The sequence below is a fragment of the Lissotriton vulgaris genome, chromosome 5, assembly GCF_964263255.1.
Source record: "Lissotriton vulgaris chromosome 5, aLisVul1.2, whole genome shotgun sequence".
In the NCBI taxonomy this organism is placed as follows: domain Eukaryota; kingdom Metazoa; phylum Chordata; class Amphibia; order Caudata; family Salamandridae; genus Lissotriton; species Lissotriton vulgaris.
This window is the reverse complement of record NC_141693.1, coordinates 203,389,571-203,413,265: the sequence shown is the minus strand read 5'-3', so window position 1 is coordinate 203,413,265 and position 23,695 is coordinate 203,389,571. Positions and strand designations below refer to the sequence as shown.

General features: G+C 47.8%; 1 protein-coding gene across 1 annotated transcript in view; it reads left to right on the top strand.

Moving 5' to 3' along the window:
- The window catches only part of MAMDC4 (MAM domain containing 4), a 607,580-nt gene that overhangs the window by 571,933 nt on the left and 11,952 nt on the right, over positions 1-23,695 (top strand). The window contains exon 26 of the mRNA XM_086921169.1: positions 18,653-18,780. Within this exon, the coding sequence (XP_086777295.1) occupies positions 18,653-18,780 (128 nt within the window). The remainder of the gene's footprint in view (positions 1-18,652; positions 18,781-23,695) is intronic.

The window sequence follows — 23,695 nt, the reverse complement described above, 5'->3', positions numbered from 1 at the left end:
TTATCTGGGACTCAGAAATGAGTCAAAAAGGAATGCTAGGTCCAGGTAAATCTAGTGTATCACGTGACGAAGCACTGTGGAGGGCAACATTTATTGATTAGGATTCATTAAGAGTGGGTGGGTGTGATTGGAGTAAAGGTGAGTGGCAATTGTACATGAACCGGGATAATGTTGCGGAGCTCCGCATGCAAAATTGTGGGCTTGTCTGCAGGTAAAGGGGGAAAGCCATGGTTCTTTCAGCGGGCCGGCTAGCAATTCGCAGGTGATGAGGCTATTGGACAAGAACCGTAACGTAAGTGATGAGACATGAGGTGGGCCCCAGAAGGTCCTGTGCGTGTGTAGTATGTCTTACAATGAAAATGAAGTTAAGCGATACCATCCAGTCCACTCTGGGAGAAGGAGGTGATGTGGCATGATCACACGGGAGCCAGACATCCGTAAGTGCAGGGGTAAGACTGAATAAAAGGGCGGTGATGACGTCTCGAAGGGATGGGCGTAGTGACGCAAACCGAATGGAGATAGAAGATAGCAGCCATATTGGAGTACTGTACGAAGAGGTGTACGAAGATAGAAGATAGCGCGTGCAGAATGGGGATAGAAGAAGGCAGTCATTTTTGATTGGTGTACAAAAAGATTAACAGATGAAGCTGTCTCATGCACAGACCTATACTTGTGCCAGGTATACATGATATCAGATAAATAGTACACATTATTAAGCAGCTGCTCCACACATAATATTTGACATTATGCAATGTCGATCATAAACATCAATTAATTCTATTAACTATATACATAGACTCTGGCATATGATCTTATTCATAGGGCAATGCGTGATTTGCAAACAATAGCAAAGGTTGACACAAACTATTTTACCCCTTCGACGCTCATGACGAGCTCAGCTCATCATGAGTTACGCCTGTCGTACGCTCATGACGAGCTGAGCTCTTCGTGAACCGCGTTTTTTTAAAAAACTCAGGGCACAGCGGGAAAACACGTAGCGCGCATGGGGTTAACATTATATAAATTCGATCAGAAATGCATTGTGTTAACTGTATAAGTAGACAACCAAGTTTACATAAGTCAGTGCATGATTTGCATACATAAGTAATAGGTAGACACAAATTAATTAGCATTATATAAGGTCAATCAGAAATGCATTCTGATAGCTTTATAAGTAGACGTCCAGGGTTCAAGGGGTAGCTTTCATTGTAAAGATGCATATTGTGGATGGTAGGGTGTGTAGCATTAACTATTTTATGGTAGGAAACCATTAGTATGTACATGATCTGTAACAGGTTAAATAAGAGCTGTCCAATCCTCCATTCGGTTTAGGCCTGTGTAAAGACTCTCCGTCTGAAGAATCTATTTCAGTTCCTCTTTATTCAAAAGTTGTTTAATGTCTGCTCCTCTGAGTGGTGGTTTAACCACATTGATAACCTGTCAACGGCTGTCGCCCTCTGTATGTCCTTTCAGGGCAAAGTGGTCCACAAGGGGGGGGGGGGCACCTTGTATCTTGCACCGAATGCGACTCCGGGTGTTGGCAAATGCGGATCCTGACTTTTTGGGTTGTTTGTCCAATGTAGATCATAATGCCTCGGCACAAGACAGCATAAATCGCATTTGGGGTGTTTCAATTAAAAAGAATTTCAAGCAAAATTCTAATAGCATCAAACACAAATTCTTTACTCTCAATGGTGTACTGGCATGCAACACAGTTGCCAAATTTTGAGCGACCCGTTATGGGAGGAAGAGTCCAAAAATAATTTAGTGTTTGTGTAGTTTTTTGGGGGGGAGGTTAGCTCTGATAAGGTGATCTTTAATGTTTTTATTTTTGTGAAATGCAAAAAGTGGGCGTTCCAAATTATAGTCACCGGCCTTTAGTACTGGCCAGTGTTTGAGAATGCTTTTGTTCATTTTGTTGGATACATAGGAGAAAGTGGGAACGCAAACCATATGGTTCTGGTTGTATTGAGCCCTGGGTGTAAGGAGTCTTTCACGTAGGCAGTACCAAGCTCCCTAGATAGATCTACGTACTAATTTGCTTGGGTATCCTCTGGCCTGTAGTTTGTCTGCTCGGATGTTTGCTTCATGGGCGCAATCTTGCATGAATTAGTAGTTTCTCTTAACACAGAGGAACTGTGAGAACGGGAGTGAATCCCTTAGGGCGCGTGGATGGTGACTAGTGTAGAGTAGTAGAGTGTTGATTTCTGTGGGCTTCCTTTAGAGTGCGGTGGAAAGTTCCCCTTCTCTGTGTCTAATCATTAAGTCTAAGAACGATTAGCCTATTTTCGGCATAGCCATTTTAGATAAAGCGTTTTGCTTTGTGCGCTTGAGCTCAAGTGGAAGTATGGGGTTGGGCAGCAATTTGATGGTTGAAGAATTTAAGCAGGACATGCCGGTCTTACAACTTATAGATCTCCAACCCAATATGTATTGGCAACGGTGTGATTCTCCCTCTGATGTCTTAGCAAACATAATGGTAGAAGGAAAGCCAGCAGAATCACACTAGTCTGAGCTTGCTCCAGAACAAGATAGGGATATGCACATCAGGAAAGCACTAAAACTTAGCAAAGTGACTTTGAGCTACAAGATAATAAATTTCGGAGTCTGGAATCTCAAAACACCCACAGTAAAATGGCAGGACCAATAGGTCCCAAGCAGCCAGTGCTGGCGTATTCGTCCAGAGTGGCTTTATCAGGAGAGCGCGGAGCGTGATGAAGAATTGTTTACATAGTAGTATGGGGATATTCGTAAATAGATATAATAATTTAGGGAGGACCACCATTTTAATCAAGGCCGCCCTTCCTGCAAGAGAAAGTGGAAGGCAGAGCAATAGCTCTATGTGACGCAACAGTTTGTCCAGTACCAGGCCATAACTAAGCCTAATCACTTGTTCCAGCTGCCTGTGCAGGAGGACACCAAAGTATATCACCAAATCGGTAGCCCAACTAGCTCGGTAGTGTAACGAGAATGGTATGGTACCCTCGGTGTGCGGAAATAGGTAAACTTTTGACCAGTAATGAAAACAACTGAATATGCGCCAAAGTGTATGATCTCATGAATCAATGGGATACGGTTAACTTCCGGTTCCTTTACAAATAGAACATGCCATCTGCATAAATGGACAATAGCATGCTCCTGTGCCAGAACTTAAGACTCAATCCTAAACTTACCACTATTTTGGTATTCACAGAAGTTAGGATTTTGTCTTAAGTTTGTCTTAAAACAAACGTAAGACAGACTTAAGACAGACATAAGACAAACTTAAGACACACTTAAGACAGACTTAAGACAAAATCCTAACTTAAGTCTGTCTTAAGTTTGTCTTAAGACAAATTTAAGACAAAATCCTAACTTCTGTGAATACCAAAAGTAGTAAGTTCACTCTGTGAATGCCAAAAGTAGTAAGTGCATTCTGTGAATACCAAAATAGTAGTAAGTTTAGGATTGAGTCTTAAGTTAATTCTGTGAATCAGGCCCTCGATGTTTGCTGCATTCTTCAGCACGCATAGAAAGAGAAAAATGCCATTAATGAGTGTTTTTGTGCAGGAATACATCCCCGCAGCGCAGGTACCCTTGCAAAATGACGCATGCACCCTTGAAAATTGTGCATGGGTGCCTGCGCTGGTGCATGACAGCCCACTGTGCGCGGTGCAACTAAATGGCTTGCAGCATCGCGCTGCGTCATTTTCTTGTAGATGAGGCCCGGAGTGCCTTGTGCAGTGAGCTTTGACTAGTTGTACTTTTACTACCAAAGATTTTATAAAACCTTACCGCCAAATCGGTCTTTCCTCAGGTAAAGGATAAGCAGAACAATAAAATGGCAAGTAATACTTAAAAAAGTGAACTTCATAAAATCATCAGAATAATAAGAAAGTATTACATACTTTACATTGTAAAGTGCCTCGTGATGCCTGCTTTTGCCAACATATAACTAGTTGTCATCAAAACGTTTGCAACCGCTTTCCCTACAATCCATAAAATTAATAATTCCTCTGGAAGAAACAGAGCAATAAAATGAGAAAAAATGCTTAAAGGTCAAACTTCTTATAATCATCACGATTTTAAGATAGTGGTAAAAACTAAGAAGGTGCGCCACTAACGGTGATAAAACTTGACCCTCTGAAGCCTGCACCAACGACCAAGCTGCTGTCCCGGAGAGCTGGAGATTTTTTTTTTTTAATGGCCTGTAGGAATTTTGCATAAGGGCAGAGTTCAGAAATGATCTTAGTATTCAAACGGTGTAAAATTGCAGGTGCTTAAGGGCCATATGTATCATCATCACCATTTGCAATTTCTAAATAGCGATTTTTAAGGAATCGCTATTTAGAAATCGCAAAATGGTATGTATGTAGAAAGTCGCTATTTTTTAGCGATTTCCAATTATTCCTTATTTGCGAATTCGCAAATAAGGAATAATTTCCCATTTATTTCTATGTGCCAGGAGGCCCATAGAAATGACTGTGAAATAATTCTCAATTTGCAAATTTGCAATTTGCTAATCGCAATTTGAGAATTATTTCAACGGTGCAGGGGTGTCTCAAGGACACCCTGCTGCACCCCTGAAAATTACATGTGTGTGCATATGGCGCACGTACATGCCCAATGGGCATGTATGTGCGTCATATGCCACCCTCACAAATGCACAATTGTGCATATTTACAAGAAATCGCAAATTACCACCAACTACAAGTTGGTGGTAATTTGCGATTTCTAAACCTGAATTCGCAATTTTGAAAAGCTTCATACATAGCATTTAAGGAATCGCAAAATTGTGATTCCTTAAATGCTTAAGCAAAATAAGGAATCGTGATTTTTTGCGATTCCTTATTTTGCTAATTTTTCATACATTTCAAAATCGGAAAAAAGGCCGTTTGCGATTCCATAAGGCCTAAATTCTGCGAATTTCGGCCCTAACGAATCGCAAAAGGCTTGATACATATGGCCCTAAGTTTTCAGAAAGCAGATGTTTGATTAATGTAAATGTAAAATGTCCGTTAAACACTCAGACAGCAGCAGAAAAGAATAATAAAACATCCCTGTCCATAGGAACACGGCCTGCAACCGAAGGAGAAAAGCGAAACTGAGGAGAAGGGCAGCCTTTGCTCTTTGACTTGAAACAGCAAACATCTCCTTCGCACAATTAATAACCTCATAGAGCTGTTGATATTTGCTTGCAGATAATGTATTGCCTAAGCAGAGATTTATAGAATCTAAAAGTAAAAATGCAAACTTGTTCATAGCGAACTACTCCATATCTTCTGCCCGGCTTAATATTAATACCTGACCATTCAAAGATGATTTGATGGACCATCTTCGAGGATGGTTATGCCATGTACCACTAATTTCTAGGGATTCAATTGCTTTGTTTAAATAGCTCGCCCAGGGGTTAGTGGGAGCACTTTATTCCTCAACCAGGAATGGACTAATGAGCAAGTTATTAAAGCAAGTTCTTGCCTGAAAAGCAGATTTTTGAAAATATTGTCATTTAGGGCCCGATGTAGGTAAATCCCATTTACCGATTTTGAAATACCGAATTTTACCGATTCGGTATTTCAAAATCGGTAAATGGGATGTAGGTCCCAACATCTGGAATCGTTACCGATTCCTTACAAATTCGGTAATTACCGATTCGGTAAATACCGAATCGGTATTTGCTATTGAATCCTATGGGCCTTTGAAGCCCATAGGATTAAAGTCAAATACCGAATCGGTATTTATCGAATTGGTAAATACCGAATTTGGCAAGGGTACAGGGGGTGTCACTTTGACACCCTCTAGCACCCCCAAAACGGGCATGTGTGCAATGTGGCACACAGACATGCCCTAAGGGCATGTCTGTCTGTCACATGGCGCATGTGTACATGCACAGATGTGCATGTACACAGGAATCGATATTTTACCATGGATTTGTATTCCATGGTAAAATACCGATTCTGTAAGCCATGTGCCAATGGTAAATTGGCTACCTACATTGCATTTTCGGTAATTTTACCGATTCGGTAAATATTACCGAATCGGTAATTATTTTACCGATTCGGTACATATTACCGAATCGGTAAAATTTACCGATTCGGTAATGATACCGATTCGGTAAAATTACCGAAAATGTGCCCCTACATCTCGATAGCCCTTTACCGATCGGAAACGGCCGAAAATCGGTATTTTCGGCCGTTTCCGATCGGTAAAGGGCTACCTACATCTGGCCCTTAGTGTTTAGGGCAAAAGACTCAACACCAGATGACAATATTTTTTTTGTAAAAATCAGCTTTGCAGGCAAGAACTTGCTTTAATACTAGGCCAAACTCTAGGCACTAGAAGAGCTACTAGGGAGCCGGAATAGCTTCCTGTAAACTTTGCATTGGATCTGATCTAAGATGAGGCTAGCCTGCCAGGAAACCCATGATGAACATAGATTAAAGCTGGGTGGAGTCTGCCACGGTTAAAAAGGAGAAGCTGATGGGCTATGGACCTTAGCTTGTAGTCTCCACAAGGTATAAGCAAGCGTATTAATTAGCTATGGGACTTTTACTACACAGGTTACAATCAAGGGTGAAAAGAGGCAACTGTGATAGCAGCTTCAACAGAGGTACCACTGGACAGTTAAAATAGTTCTTAATGACCCTTCGTAATTTCATTCTGAGCTTTGCGGGTCACAACAGAGGCAGCCGCTGAAAAATGACGCTGCAAGAAAGAAGTTAATATGAGCCAGCTGTGGGATGCAGGCCAAGGGGTGGCATTGGAACCAAACATGATGAGAGAAAGGAAAGTGCAAAACCAATTCAAAGAAAACACGCATTGGCAAAGCCAATATGTTTGGCATTGGCTGCAAGACTTTGTCTTTTTGTCATGGTTTTTTTTAAACTTTATTTTAGGGGCGCTGCCGGGCTCTTACTGATATTTTTAGAAAATGGCTAAAAGCACAAATATCTTGGGCTCAAAAAGTACCCATTGCCACAGGAGTCCCTGGCACTGAAGGGAACGAATATGTGTGCGGAAGTGCTCCTTGTGAAAGAGCATTATGCTGCCACTTTCAGTGAAGTTAGCCAGTGACTGAAGTGGGCTGACCCATTGCTAAATGCTGTATCCTGAAGTGGGTGCAATAGCAATGTGAATGATGACACAACAACAGACCAATGGATTAAAAGGGCTGGCTGAAAACCCCTATAAGTAAGCATAGTTTATATATCATTTTAGTCAAATCAAACGTCCTTCGCTGACGCAAGAACTAAGAAATGAGTAAGAGGCAAGTGAAGCAATAATGCAAAAGATTTAAAAAACGAAAGATGCAGAGATGGAAGGAAAGTAAGCAAGCAGGATGGAAAGAAAGCAGAATGCAATGAAGAAAAGAAGGAAAGGCGAAAAGGAAATAAAGATTGCAAGAGGGAAGGAAGCAAACTTCAATCAGGAGAACAATTCCAATGGACCAACCTAGAATGATCGGTATTGCATGTGTTACTTACTCACATACGCTTTTGCCTGCCGTAGCGCTGTTGCTGGCGCTACAGTCGGATTTCTTGTTGCCTGCTGGACCTGTGGCCACTACTCGCCGCACCCGCTCCGCGGGTGCCGCTTCGCCCTGTTGGCTGGGGGCTGTTTGGACACCTTCCTGAGAGCTTGAGGCTGGTGGTGGGAGCGAGGCGCAGCGGGGCTGCGAGCGTGTGCAGGGACTCCATTGTCCAGGAGTCCCTGCGTGACCTGCAAGACCTTCCGGTCCGCTCTCCCCGTGGCCCGCCCACCGCCCACAGGAGGGTACTTTACCTCCTCTTCCTGCACTGCTCCTTGGGACGCTTTTGCCTGCCGTAGCGCTGTTGCTGGCGCTACAGTCGGATTTCTTGTTGCCTGCTGGACCTGTGGCCACTACTCGCCGCACCCGCTCCGCGGGTGCCGCTTCGCCCTGTTGGCTGGGGGCTGTTTGGACACCTTCCTGAGAGCTTGAGGCTGGTGGTGGGAGCGAGGCGCAGCGGGGCTGCGAGCGTGTGCAGGGACTCCATTGTCCAGGAGTCCCTGCGTGACCTGCAAGACCTTCCGGTCCGCTCTCCCCGTGGCCCGCCCACCGCCCACAGGAGGGTACTTTACCTCCTCTTCCTGCACTGCTCCTTGGGACGCTTTTGCCTGCCGTAGCGCTGTTGCTGGCGCTACAGTCGGATTTCTTGTTGCCTGCTGGACCTGTGGCCACTACTTGCCGCACCCGCTCCGCGGGTGCCGCTTCGCCCTGTTGGCTGGGGGCTGTTTGGACACCTTCCTGAGAGCTTGAGGCTGGTGGTGGGAGCGAGGCGCAGCGGGGCTGCGAGCGTGTGCAGGGACTCCATTGTCCAGGAGTCCCTGCGTGACCTGCAAGACCTTCCGGTCCGCTCTCCCCGTGGCCCGCCCACCGCTTACAAACGGCCCATATATCTTACTCTGAGGCTTCCGCGACGCGGGACGCGCGCGGGTCTAAGCGCGGGGCGAAGACCGGGCAAAGAGCGGGCCGTTTGAGGCCGTTCGAGGTCTGAGCGGTCTGGTCTGGGCCCCCTCTCTTGCACTTTTGCCTCGCACTCTGTGTTTGCCCATTTTGCTGCCCGGGCTGTTAGATACAGTTAGTCCATATGTGTACCCGTGTCACACGCAATAGGGCGGCCAAGGGGGGGCTGGCACCTAACGGGCCCATGGACGATTTTATCACGCGGACAACCAAGGCGATAGACCTTGAAATTGACAAACTGCAAACCAGAGTGTCCCTTGACCTGGAAGCGGCCAGGAAGTTGTCACTTGATTTTGCCTCACGTAAGAAATCCTCTCTTGGTCATATAGCTACTGCTATTTCCCCTAATCATATCGGTAAGCGGGAGGGTGTTATAGCGGTGGTTGATGTCCACGATATGCCTGCTCTGCCCACTCCCTCCCTCCCACTCCCATTTTTAGGTCTACCTGCTTTGCCCGACGGCCCGCTTATTGTTGAGGATAGCCCTCTTGTTTCCCCTACTTCTTCCCTACAATCACTTGATATATCCCTGGCCTCTACCTCATATGGCGGTCTCGATAACATCCCGGGGAATCCCAATAAGAGAAAACGTTCCCCCAGCCCAACTTCCCCTCGGAAGAAACTGCCAATGCAGGGTGCTAATTTGCCCATCAGTGACAATACAATAGCCGCTACCAGTCCGGCCATGCCTCTCCTCTCCCCACTGGCTCCTGGCGGTGAAAATATTGTGGGGCAAGGCCCTTTAGATTCTGGAGGCACCTCACAACCTGAAAGATCAGATACGGGCTGTACAAATCAGGACGGGAGGGAGAGGGAGTTTATAGGAGTGGTCTGGGAGTCCCTAAAAAATCTTTTATCTCCCCTGGATCTAAGGCTTTCCCGCATAGAGAACAATCTCCTCGAAATGGAGAAAAGCATCATCGCCTTGGCCACTCTTGGCTTAAGAGGCCTTGAACGCCAGGGGGTGATTGATAGTAACTCGCTTACAGAGGTTCCTACCCCACCCCCTACAGCTATCCCTGGTTTGCCCCCTAATCCCACTTTGCCCTGTCCTACCCACCCTATTCCCAAACCCCGCACCAGGAATCTCATTACTGCAAACCCGCCCCCTCAGGCCAGGGCTAATACCTCAAATGCTCCAGCTACACAAACTCACACTGGCTCTACATCAGCTGCATCGAGAGCCCGGAACCCAATTAGCTCTAGCTCCGGCCCTGCCCAGGCACCTCGTAACAACACTACAACAGCGACACCAAGAGCCCAGAATCCAGCTAATAATAGTTCACGTCCCGCCAAGGCCCCCCGGAATAAACCCTCAACTCATTCTGCTAGGGGTCCCCACACCAGGAGCAACTTTCGAGGAGGATATATTGACCTTCCTCCCGAAGCAAATGATTATATGGTGGTTTTGACGGGTGTCCCGGAACTGGAGAATGGCCAATATGAAGACCAGCACTCGCTACGTAACAAAGTTATGCACTGGCTTAACACTTATAGGCCTATTCCCAATGGAAGGAGGAGTAGAGTCTTAACGACTCGAAGAGTTCCCTGGGTGGGTACCACGAGGAAATCGACCCCCGGTGACTGTATAGTCGTAACTTTTGACGACGTGTATACAGCCAGGCACATCTGGTCTCCTGGGAACCAAGATTGGGGTTCCTCTATTGCCCCGAGGCCTTTATCATTCTTTTATCCTCCCCGTGCTGTATGCCCGCAGGGGGGCTTTTGGCCCACAGTTCCCCAACAGCCTAGTTGGGGATTCCTTCCCACTGTGCTTAACCCAAACAGTTGTTGGCCTGGAAATGTAACTGCTGATGGGTTTGGCAGCCTGGAGGATGTCGATTGACTCCTAACGCCCCCAACCAGAGCACTACCAAGTAATCACAATGGTTCCCCATTGGGGAAGGGGAGACTATCCTCGACGGCTAGTGTGGGTGTGACTAGTATTTTCTCCCCTATCCAGCCCCTAATACAGGCCCCCCTCACACTGGATCTGGTGCACCCTTCCTCTGTTGTTTGTCCTCCCACTACTCACTTAGCTGCAAACTTGATTGTCCCCGAAATCCCGCCACCTGCAGCTTCTTTCCATCCTGCCAGGGTCACTGATATCCACGCCATCTCTCCAGTCTCTGAGCCACAGCCTGGCAAGACCTTGACAGGTGTTCCCCAGCTTAAAATATTAAGCTGGAATGTGGCAGGGCTTGCCCGGAACTTTAATAAACCTGATTGGATTTCCTTTATGGAGCCCTTCGGGATCTGCCTTTTACAAGAAACTTGGTGCTTGGAGCCTGTGCACAGGGTCGGCTACACCACCTACTCTGTGCCGGCCTCCAGGTCCAAAGGCAGTAAAGGCCGTCCTTCTGGTGGCCTTCTCATCTGGGTAAGTGTAGCACTGGGACTAGTAGTAAAACATACAAACTCACCATCCCCAGACCTCTTGAGACTTACTATGCAGTGCCCGGGGGGTAATACCCTAGAGCTCTTCAACATATACCTAAGGGGGGCCAGGGCAGGGAACTTGAGCCCTCTGTCCCTAACTGGAGTCGAAGAGGAGCTAACTGGCTGCAACATTGACTCCCTTACCATTCTGGGCGGGGACTTCAATTGCTGCTTTGAGCCTTTGGCCTGCGATGATACCTTGGATACATGGGAGGATGATGCCAAGAGAGGCATTCCCTTGCTTGCACTCAACCCCATCAGGAAATGGACTCAGAATGCCATTGATATAAACGCACTTTGCTTGGAATACTCTCTCAGAGCCACTAATGGTCGTTGCAAGTCAGACGCTGGAGGTGCACACACATACAACAGGATTGGACACACCTCCAGAATCGACTACGTGCTGGTAAACTTTAACCTGTGGGAATACGCCCTTGATATGGTTGTTCAACAATCCACGGATAGTGACCACAACCCGTTGATCCTTTCGCTCGCTCTCCCGTGGGACCAAGGGGCCACAGCAGTATCACCTCGGCCAACCTGGAAATCATCCCACGAAGTTGTTCCATCAAACTGCGGGAGGCGACTAAAGTGGGCTAAGGTTGCTTCGGATGTCACAAGAATTGCCCAAGTTCAATCCATAATGATGGAAGCCAAGTGTATTGTAAGCACGTTGGACTGTGACTCTCCTATCCTTGTGCCATTTGTGGAGACAATTGTATCACTTAGCAATCTTTTCCTGGTTCCTGAGGGGAGGGGGGGGCCCAAGCGGAGAAATGTGACCAAGGGCAGAGATCAATGGTATTCCCACGCTTGCCGCCAAGCAAAAAGTGAATTAATTATGGCGGTCAGCGCTAAAGACCAGGCTTTGATTTCCCAAGCTAGGAAAAATTACAAGAAGACTCAAGTTGCGGCAAAGATCACTCACGAAACCAACTTCTGGAGTGATCTAATGGAGGCTGGTTCTAGAAAGGACTCAAGGGCTTTCTGGGCTCTGATTAGAGGTAGGGACAGGCCTGTTGACTCCCTGATTACATGTAATATTACAGGGAAGGTTTGGCGGGCCCACTTTGCCAAATTATACTCCAACTCCCCGGGGGTACTGGGTCCTAATAGGAGTCCTAGTGACTTAGTACCAGCTAATAGCTCCCACCTTGGCCCCACTTTTTCACCTAGGGAGGTGGAGATAGCAATCAGGTGCATCGTTCCCAACAAGGCGGCAGGCCCAGATGGAGTCCCTGGAGACTTGCTTCGTAGCAATGTCGATGTTTGGAGCCTATACATTGCTAAACTCCTGAATGAGGCAATGGTGGGTGGTGGTTTCCCGGATTCGTGGAGGGGTGCGGAAGTTGTCCCCATTTTCAAAAAGGGCTGCAGGGACGATCCGGCCAACTACCGACCCATAAGTCTACTTGATTCCACCCAGAAGGCAGCAGGGAAGGTAGTTTTGGGTAGGATCCTGCAGTGGGCCGAGGAAATGAAGGTTTTGTCTGACTTTCAGGCCGGCTTCAGATCTGGAACCGGCACGATTGAGCAGACATTCCGATTCCTAATGCTTTATTGGAAAGTGGTCAAACTGGGCAAGGGCAGTCTGTATCTCGCCTTCATCGACTTGCGGACTGCCTTTGACCTTGTTCCACGTAACCAACTTTGGGCCACACTTGAGGGCATGGGCATGCCCGCGTACTTGTTAGCCTTAACCATCAAATTCCACGAAAGCAATTTTGCCCAAATTAGATGGGGTCAGCAAGGCCAAAAAACATCTCGGATTCCTGTTGACAGGGGCGTCCGCCAGGGGTGTGTGCTAGCTCCCACTCTGTTTTCCCTATATCTAAACGGAGTGGTAGAGCACCTTCTCCAACTATCAGCAGATGCTCCTTCCCTGGCGGGCAGAAAGATACCAACGCTCCTGTTCGCAGACGATACCCTGCTGATTTCGAAATCCCCGAAGGGCCTCCAAACCCTGCTAACGAGGTTTCAGGGCTTCTGCGACACAAGGGGCTTGGCTATTAACATCAACAAAACCAAGTTCCTTGTGTTGAACCCCCCCAGGAAGACAGTTTACCCGCCATCAATTGATGCAGTACCTTTAGAAAGGGTCAGGGAATTTGACTACCTAGGAATCAGACTTTGTGACACCATGTCTTGGAAGGCGCACCACCAAAAATCCACCTTGACATACAGGAGGGTCACGGGTGCCCTCTTAAAAGAGCATCGTGCCTCACCCCTCAAACCCATCGGGGTGATACTCGACATATACAAGGCAAAGGCTGTGAGTGCGGCTCTCTACGGGGCCGAATTGTGGGGTACCCAGAAACCTGATACTCTATCTCATCTGGAGAATAAGTTTCACAAAGATCTAATGCGGCTCCCTCACAGCTCTCCCACCCTACCCCTGCTACTCGACACAGGTACACGATCTATAGCTGACCAGGCCAAGTTACGTCCCCTCCTTCTGTGGGCCCGTATATGGAATGTCCCTGAGCTTTCAAGCTATGCCGATGCACTAAGTGAGCTTCTTTCAACCCCGGGCTGGCATAAGATCGGTTGGCTCCTTGGTGTAAAGCGCCTCCTTTGCGACTTAGGCCTCGGTGATGCTTGGGCTAACAGATCCTCGCCACCCAAACAGCTGCTTAAGAAAATATTCTGGCTGTGGGTGGATAATGAGAGAGTCTCCCAACCGATTATGTGTAGATCAGCTAAGGAGTTCTTGATTATCAAATCTCGTCCCTCTAGAGAACCCTACCTCGATGTGATCTTGAATCCAACAGATAGGGCGTTGTATTTCAAATTCAGGGCCGGGGTTTTGCCCTTAGGCTTAAGGACAGCCAATGGAAACCACCATGGCAAACTGTGGAAACTTGCCCCTTCTGCACAACCAGGGCAGAATCCATCCCCCATCTGTTATTTGAATGCCCAGCCTACGCTGCTCCCCGTCGCAGATGGTTGAAACCGCTCTGCGCAAGGCTGGGCACTCGGTCACATTTGGAGGCCTTACAGCTGTTAAAATCCGACCCTCACCCACTGCTTGCTTGTGGTCTGGCTAAATTCCTGGGGTGGGTTTGGAGGATAAGAACCGCGAGGAGGAAGCTCCTCCAGTAAGGATGCCAACTTATATTGTAGTGCCTCGGTAATTTCCTGTATGTGCCCCTTTGTCCATTCAGAAATGAATAATTGTATATTTGCACAAATGTCTTCAGAAATGATGCTTCTTACTAGGTTGTATATTTTTAAGATTCTTGTTGTAATTCTTTTTAGTCTTGATGTATAACTGTGTTTTACCCTTATATTGATTTTACTGTAATGCTTTTATGAAATGAAATATTTCGAAATAAAGCTATACAACCAACCAACTTACTCACATATTGCTATATGGTTCAAAGTGGAGGCTGGCTCGTCCCATGGGCGGAATAATGCATCAGCATTTGCTTTACAGCAAGGGGGTGCAACATAGCTTCAGGGTGGCTGGATCTATGCCGCGTTTTCAGGATAACCAGTAAGTTTATTTTAAAGGCACTTTATATAAAAGAATACGGCAATACTGCACTCCTGCGTGTGTTGATCATGTAAGTTTTTCCACTTCTCTACATGTTTGGATACGGCAATACTGCACTCCTGCATGTGTTGATCATGTGAGACTCTCTGCTTCTCTACATATTTGGTTACGGCAATGCTGCACTCCTGCGTGTGTTGGTCATGTAAGATTTTCCACCTCTCTACATGTTTGATTACAGCAATACTGCACTCCTGCGTGTGTTGATCATGTGAGACTCTCCGCCTCTATACGTGTTTGGATACGGCACTCCTGCGTGTGTTGATCATGTGAGACTTTCCACCTCTCTACATGTTTGAATATGGCAATGCTGCACTCCTGTGTGCGTTGATCATGTGAGACTCTCCGCCTCTCTACATGTTTGAATACGGCAATACTGCACTCCCGTGTGTGTTGATCATGTGAGACTTTCCACCTCTCTACATGTTTGGATACGGCAATACTGCACTCCTGCGTGTGTTGATCATGTGAGAGTCTCCGCCTCTATACGTGTTTGGATACTGCACTCCTGCGTGTGTTGATCATGTGAGACTTTCCACCTCTCTACATGTTTGAATACGGCAATGCTGCACTCCTGTGTGTGTTGATCATGTGAGACTCTCCGCCTCTCTACGTGTTTGGATACGGCAATGCTGCACTCCTGCGTGTGTTGATCATGTGAGACTTTCCACCTCTCTACATGTTTGAATACGGCAATACTGCACTCCTGTGTGTGTTGATCATGTGAGACTCTCCGCCTCTCTACGTGTTTGGATACGGCAATACTGCACTCCTGCGTGTGTTGATCATGTGAAACATCTCAGCCTCTCTACGTGTTTGAATACGGCAATACTGCACTCCTGCGTGTGTTGATCATGTAAGACTTTCCACCTCTCTACATGTTTGAATACAGCAATGCTGCACTCCGGCAATACTGCACTCCTGCGTGTGTTGATCATGTGAGAGTCTCAGCCTCTATACGCGTTTGGATACGGCACTCCTGCGTGTGTTGATCATGTGAGACTTTCCACCTCTCTACATGTTTGAATACGGCAATGCTGCACGCCTGTGTGTGTTGATCATGTGAGACTCTCCGCCTCTCTACGTGTTTGGATACGGCAATGCTGCACTCCTGCGTGTGTTGATCATGTGAGACTTTCCACCTCTCTACATGTTTGAATACGGCAATACTGCACTCCCGTGTGTGTTGATCATGTGAGACTCTCCCCCTCTCTACGTGTTTGGATACGGCAATACTGCACTCCTGCGTGTGTTGATCATGTGAAACATCTCAGCCTCTCTACGTGTTTGAATACGGCAATGCTGCACTCCTGCGTGTGTTGATCATGTGAGACTCTCTGCCTCTCTACATGTTTGGATACAGCAATGCTGCACTCCTGCGTGTGTTAATCATGTGAAACTCTCTGCTTCTCTACATGTTTGGTTACAGCAATGCTGCACTCCTGCGTGTGTTGATCATGTGAGACTTTCCACCTCTCTACATGTTAGAATACAGCAATGCTGCACTCCTGCGTGTGTTGCTCATGTAAGACTTTCCACCTCTCTACATGTTTGAATACAGCAATGCTGCACTCCTGTGTGTGTTGATCATGTGAGACTCTCTGCCTCTCTACTTGTTTGGATATGGCAATGCTGCACTCCTGCGTGTGTTGATCATGTAAGACTTTCCACCTCTCTACATGTTTGAATACAGCAATGCTGCGCTCCTGTGTGTGTTGATCATGTGTGACTCTCTGCCTCTCTACTTGTTTGGATATGGCAATGCTGCACTCCTGCGTGTGTTGATCATGTAAGACTTTCCACCTCTCTACATGTTTGGATACGGCAATACTGCACTCCTGCATGTGTTGATCGTGTGAGACTCTCTTCTTCTATACATATTTGGTTACGGCAATGCTGCACTCCTGCGTGTGTTGATCATGTAAGACTTTCCACCTCTCTACATGTTTGAATACAGCAATGCTGCACTCCTGTGTGTGTTGATCATGTGAGACTCTCTGCCTCTCTACATGTTTGGATATGGCAATACTGCACTCCTGCGTGTGTTGATCATGTGAGACTCTCCGCCTCTATACGTGTTTGGATACGGCACTCCTGCGTGTGTTGATCATGTGAGACTTTCCACCTCTCTACTTGTTTGAATACGGCAATGCTGTACTCCTGTGTGTGTTGATCATGTGAGACTCTCCGCCTCTCTACGTGTTTGGATACGGCAATGCTGCACTCCTGCGTGTGTTGATCATGTGAGACTTTCCACCTCTCTACATGTTTGAATACGGCAATACTGCACTCCTGTGTGTGTTGATCATGTGAGACTCTCCGCCTCTCTACGTGTTTGGATACGGCAATACTGCACTCCTGCGTGTGTTGATCATGTGAGACTCTCTGCCTCTCTACATGTTTGGATACAGCAATGCTGCACTCCTGCGTGTGTTAATCATGTGAGACTCTCTGCTTCTCTACATGTTTGGATACTGCAATGCTACACTCCTGCGTGTGTTGATCATGTGAGACTTTCCACCTCTCTACATGTTTGAATACGGCAATGCTGCACTCCTGTGTGTGTTGAACATGTGAGACTCTCCGCCTCTCTACGTGTTTGGATACAGCAATGCTGCACTCCTGCGTGTGTTGATCATGTGAGACTTTCCATCTCTCTACATGTTTGAATACGGCAATATTGCACTCCTGTGTGTGTTGATCATGTGAGACTCTCCGCCTCTCTACGTGTTTGGATACGGCAACACTGCACTCCTGCGTGTGTTGATCATGTGAGACTTTCCACCTCTCTACATGTTTGAATACGGCAATACTGCACTCCTGCGTGTGTTGATCATGTGAGACTTTCCACCTCTCTACATGTTTGAATACGGCAATACTGCACTCCTGCATGGGTTGATCATGTGAGACTCTCCGCCTCTCCACGTGTTTGGATACGGCAATGCTGCACTCCTGCGTGTGTTGATCATGTGAGACTTTCCACCTCTCTACATGTTTGAATACGGCAATACTGCACTCCTGCGTGTGTTGATCATGTGAGACTTTCCACCTCTCTACATGTTTGAATACGGCAATACTGCACTCCTGCGTGGGTTGATCATGTGAAACATCTCAGCCTCTCTACGTGTTTGAATACGGCAATACTGCACTCCTGTGTGTGTTGATCATGTGAGACTCTCTACGTGTTTGAATGCAGCACTCCTGCTTCTGGTCAGAAGGTCAGCTGCCCACTCACGGCTGTGGGGCCTCTTTTCATTAGTATGGTTCAGAGAGGCCTAGCTTCTCTGGGGAAGCCAGCTATATAACATTATTAACATTATGCATTATAGCACATCAGTGCATGTAATCCACTTTATACATGACGTCTGCTGTGCATTTCCTTCTCTAGTGCTCATCATGTAAAGGAGGGGGTCAGAGAGCATGCCTCCTGTTATCCACCGGATCCTGTATATTTGTAAAATGTGTTTTTCAGCAGTCAGGTTATGGCGGAGAGCTCTTTTGTGGCCATGAAAAGAAATGCTGTTCTCATGCATTGCACTGACAGCTGCTCTCAGATTATTACTAAAAACAAGAGTTGGGACAATAATGGGTTCCAAAAAGCATTCACTGCACCCACCCACCCGCTCAAATGCCAATCATTGTATCCCTGCTCTTCACTTACCCGAACGAGGGCCATAGGCTGGCTTCTTGTCCGATGAGTTTGGACACGGAGTCCGAGGTTACAATGATTTCCTGGATTATATTTTGTGCCATTGTGCAGTTGTATTGCCCCATTGCTGATTTTACCTTTTCTTTTCATGTAACGCATAACGTTTGGCATGCTTGTGGTTGGTGTTATCGTGTTTTTGTTGCCGATCAGTAGAGTTGTCCCACAAGTAGGCGAGGGTAAGGGTGGAGATTAAAGTCCATTGTCGTATCTATAAGGTTGACCAGAAATTACAGCAAAGTGGAGACATTTCCTTGATTTCCTCATTTCTAAGTGTGCAGGTCACACAGCCTGATTGTAGCGACTAAAGTGAGGACTCCTCGTTACATACTGCATAGTCAGCGTACTTATGGAGCATACACACCTACTATGCACAAATGATCATTAATTCTTTCAAGCAACCTCAGCCATCCCTGTGAATGTTCCTTTCAATGTTGTTTAAGGCAACCTACACCTGCTTTTTCATTGCCTTGTGCTTTATTTGTGACAGATCCAGGAGAACTGAGGGTAAAGATTTCCAGCTCAGCAGGCCAGCTGACCGTGTGGGGCATTCAAGGACACCGGAGCGCAGGCTGGCAGGAGGGCAGGATTACAGTGACCAGCTCGGTGGACTTTAAGGTAAGCACCAGTGTACAGGTGCCTGGAATATTAGAGCAATATATGGCGGAAGACAAGACACAATTCACACATCACTTAATTACTCCACTGGTTTCCACCCGGAGACTGCGGCTGCCATAGTGTATAAGTAGCCGAAGTCTCCTGTTGAAACTCCTGGGATACATAAGGAATTACCTGCAGGATTGGGATTGGTATTCCAATTTCGGCCATTTTTTCATTTTTGAGAGGTCTCTCAGGGTCCATCTTGTAATACTTCAGTAACTCCATCACTCTTCCCTCTCTTCAATCTCCTCAGCAGTGTTATCCTTCATATCCGGTAACTGTTAACTCAGGGATTTGAGAGAGGGTGGCTGGCGATATTGCAACAAAATCATGGACCTCGTAACAGTGCCCTTACAGTTAAATTAAAAAGGGGCAGCTTCTCCGCAATGGCGGAGGAATGTCGCCCCACTGGCTCTGAGCCAGTAGGTGAAAAATAAAACAATTACCTAAATCGTTTTATTTTTCATTTGCTGGCTCCGAGCAGCTGGCATGTTCAGGGATGTAGTGTCTGAGCATTAGACACGTTCTAGTGTTTGCAGCCTGTAAGCACACATTACACACACCCAGCACCTACGTCACTGGGTCAGGTGACGAGGCCAATAAATGGGGATGGGCGCACGTGCTTGTGGCCATTCCCACTACCCCCATCTGGTGTCTGCGTCCACATTATTGCTGCTCCTAACATGCGGGCCTAGGGCCCTTCACCACTTTACACTGGCGACTAGGCCGGTAGTGTAGCCCATGCGTGCCACTACCCACAGCAAAAAGCAAAAGAAAAAGAGGAAGAGAGCTGCCCGCCTGCAGGGCACCCCCTGTAGCAGGGCGCAAAGCGCCGGAAAGCCGGTGGGCACGTCTGAGCCCCACAGCCTGCAGCGACCGGGAGGCCCACCGCACCAGCCTTGAAGGACGAGCTGACCGGAGCCCACCCGCGTCGGCCGCCACCATCCAGCACCACCAGGGAGGAGCGGACCGCCCAGTGCCCACCTGCGACGGCCGCGAGGCAGAGACCCCCACCGGAGAGGTGCACTGGCCGGGCAGAGCCCACCCGCCACGACCGCAGCCCAGGACCTGGCCCGTCGGCCGAAGGTGAGCCGGGAGCGGGAGGTGACTCCCCCGGAAGACTGTGCACCAAAGCGGAGCCCACCCGCTATAGACATCAACTTTATTGCCCAGACATAAGCAGGACCAGCGGAGCTCACCCGCGGCCTGCCCGAGTCGTCCCCTGCCCCCGCCGCGTGTATGAGTGGAAGCGGTGGGGCGTGGAGACCATGAACGGCATGGGGAGCATGCTGCCGGACCCGTAGTCAACCAACCAACGAGGGGGACGACCACACGACGTGGCGCCTCCCAGGAGCCGATCAGCAGAATGATCGCCCATCAAGTGCTGACCCACGACGGGTCCCCAAGAACTGTTGTAGCGCAAAAGGACGACCACACGACGTGGCGCCTCCCAGAAGCCGATCCGCAGAATGATCGCCCATCAAGTGCTGACCCACGACGGGTCCCCAAACAGAAAAATTGTTAAAGCGCAAAGTCCGACAGGACGACCGAAGATAACCTGCCAGACATCGGCAGAAGTGGACCGCCAAACGGTCCAGGACGTTCAACCAAGACAAGGTCTACGGACGTGGACCCACGAACGTCACCAACAAGAATCAAGAGAAGAGGGTTCACGACACCAACTCTGGCTGCTGAGGAAGGAGAAAGTGTCCCCGACGGGGACAAGACCAGGGGTACACATGCAGCGGGCGCGCCCTGCATGGAGGAGCCAGGTCAGGAGAGAAGACACAAGATCAGACCAAGTGATGTCGCGAAGCAGGAAGGAAGAAAAGGAGAGATCTGAGTGGCACGTCTGCCACAGTGAAAAGGAAGGAAGAAAAGGAGAGATCTGAGTGGCACGTCTTCCACCACGAAAAGGAAGGAAGAAAAAGAGAGATCTGAGAGGCACGTCTGCCACCGGGAAAAGGAAGGAAGAAAAGGAGAGATCATAGTGGCACGTCTGCCACGGCCAGAGTGGAAGGAAGTATATCCATGTGGCCTGTTGCCACAGTTAAGAGTGGAAGGAGAAGTCAGTGCGAAGCAACATCCCCACAGTGAACCAACCAAGGAGAGAGAGAGGAGTGCAGGAAGACCTCGCACACTCCCGAAGAGAAGGAAGGCGACAAGTGCCAGGACACGAGGAGCACGAGGCCGGAAGAACACCAGTGGCAAAGAAGACCAGGCCGGAAGAACACCAGTGGCAAAGAAGACCAGCTGATCTGATCGACGATGTTTCCGCACACCCAGGATCTGCGCCGATGAGCAGGCGAGACCGTTTGTGACATCCACCTTTGGGGACACACGGACACTGGACACTGCCAGCCGTGGTGGCCCAGGGGCAGAGGCCTCAGGGACGACAGTCCCCACGACGAGAGATGGTCATTAGCCGCTCGTCCGCAAAGATCCGGGGAGGGCGAAGACATCGCAAGCAAAGACAGGAGCCAAAAGCTACCCTCTGGAGGAGGCTGCGGACCCTGAGGTGAGACCCATCGTCTCCATACCCCCACTAACGGCGGCGCAAGAGCAACATGATGCGGTACACCCAGCCCAGTGCAAATCTGGAAAAGAGGGCCTCAAGGATATCCCGTGGCAGGGGAACACCTTTGAGAGGGGTAATTCTAGTGAGAGGGATGCCTTACAACAAACCCGTTTTTTGCCAAGTAGGATGCATGCCGCGGATGAAGACAAAGCCAGGACTGGATAACGCACCCCAACGTCTAGCGGTGAACCACAAGAACTCCAACTGCGTTTGTCGCCACAGAAGGAAGGTAACGAAAGACTGTGAGGACAACAGACTGTTTCCATCGAGCACCACAAACCGGTGCCACTGTGAACTGATGTTCCCCGCAGCAGTTTGAACATCATCTATGATTCCAAGCAGCGGTGGATGGAAAGACACTGCGGAAGCTGAACACTTTACTGCATCCTGATACATGTTATTTTCCCCACAGGTTGATTTCTGAATGTGGGTCTTTGCAATTAAAAAATGGGAGGGATGTAGTGTCTGAGCATTAGACACGTTCTAGTGTTTGCAGCCTGTAAGCACACATTACACACACCCAGCACCTACGTCACTGGGTCAGGTGACGAGGCCAATAAATGGGGCCGGGCGCACGTGCTCGTGGCCATTCCCACTACCCCCATCTGGTGTCTGCGTCCACATTATTGCTGCTCCTAACATGCGGGCCTAGGGCCCTTCACCACTTTACAAGGGAGGGGCCGACCGAGGCATATGAGAGGGGAGGAGGTCTCACCCGGGCGCAACGGGGAGAAATGTTTAATTTCTCCTCGTTTTTGCTGTTTCCATGTGTCTGCATTGTGCAGCATACAGAGAAACAGCAAAACACCTTTGATTGTTTTCGTGCAGGAAGGTGTCTATTTCTGCTCATAAACAGATCATTAAAAAAAGAAGTTTTGGAACTTCTATGTATGCTGCATTAAGCACCACACGTAGAAGTTTCAAACCCCTATTTCTGATTGTTTATGTGCAGGAAGGGACAACAATCATTCCCCTCAACTCAGGTACCCTTGCACTTAGGGGCAAGGGCGCATGCGTTGGAGCTAGTCAGCTAAATTACCATCAGTGCAGGGGGAAATGCAAGGCTGCACCGTATTTCTGTAAATACGGTGCAACCCTGTGTTTCGGAAGTGGCGGAGCACGGCGTTAAGCCAAGGGAGCGAACGCTGCGCTTCTCCACTTCCTTGTAAACATGCCCCAAAGTTTTTTTAGAAAGAAAATTCTACACATTCACCAGACTCTACTGAAAATGTTTTTTACCAACAATAATGGTTCTGTCTTACATAGGAGTACAAGAACACCATTTTATGAACATTGTTTAATTCCCAGTGTTTGAGAGATTTTTTTATAAACCATAACACACTGCAATCAGCAGGAAACACATCGATCTGTATACATTACTCCTAATAAAATGTGAGGTCTATTTTTCCGTGTGTCCCAGTTAGTTTTCGGAACCATCTCCAATTAAAGGCATACTTTGTGTTCACATCTAAAGACCGGTTGGAAATGACAGTTTAAAACTGTAATTGCCGGCCTGAGATATGTTTTTAAGTGCTACTTTAGTAACTTTAGTGGGTGGCACAATGAATGCTGTAGGCCCACTGGTCGCATTTAATTGACAGTTCCTGGATACATGTAGTACCATATACAAGGGACTTACAAATAAATTAAATATGCCAATCGAGTGTAGACCAATTTTACCATTTTAGGGAGCTAGCACAAGCACTTTAGCACTGGATGGCAGTAGAAACGCGTGCAGAGTCCTAATGGCAACAAAAACAAGAGAAGCAAAGGCAAAAAGTTTGGATACCAGAGGTTGCCAGTTCTAACTATAAGCAGAGGTGTATTCTGTAACAATTTGAATGTTGAGAAACCCCTATTCTCGTTTACACGTAATTCAAGTCTGAGAGGTTTAGTGGTATATACAAGAACCAAGACAACAGGGACGGCTGGTATTCATGGTCGTAAGAAGTGCCCTGCCAGTTATGGAAGGAGGAGGAGAATGGCAGGAGCAGGTCAACACTGCCGCCTGCATCGGAGCTTGATATTTAAATCAAGACTTTTGGGGGAGATGAGTGAAAGTGCGCATGTGCCCAGCTGGGTGACATAATATTTGTCATTAAGGCTCAGATTAGGATACTTGTGTCATCTGTAAGGCGCGTCTATATTTCAGTATCTTTTTGCCCTAGGGTGCTGAATTATGTGGGCCAGGGTGGAGTCAGGATGTTATTCTTTAGTTTAGGGAATAGAGAGGGTCATGGAAACATTTGGCTTGTGGAAACACCTACTTTACGTTTTTCTTTCAGACAGGCTGGA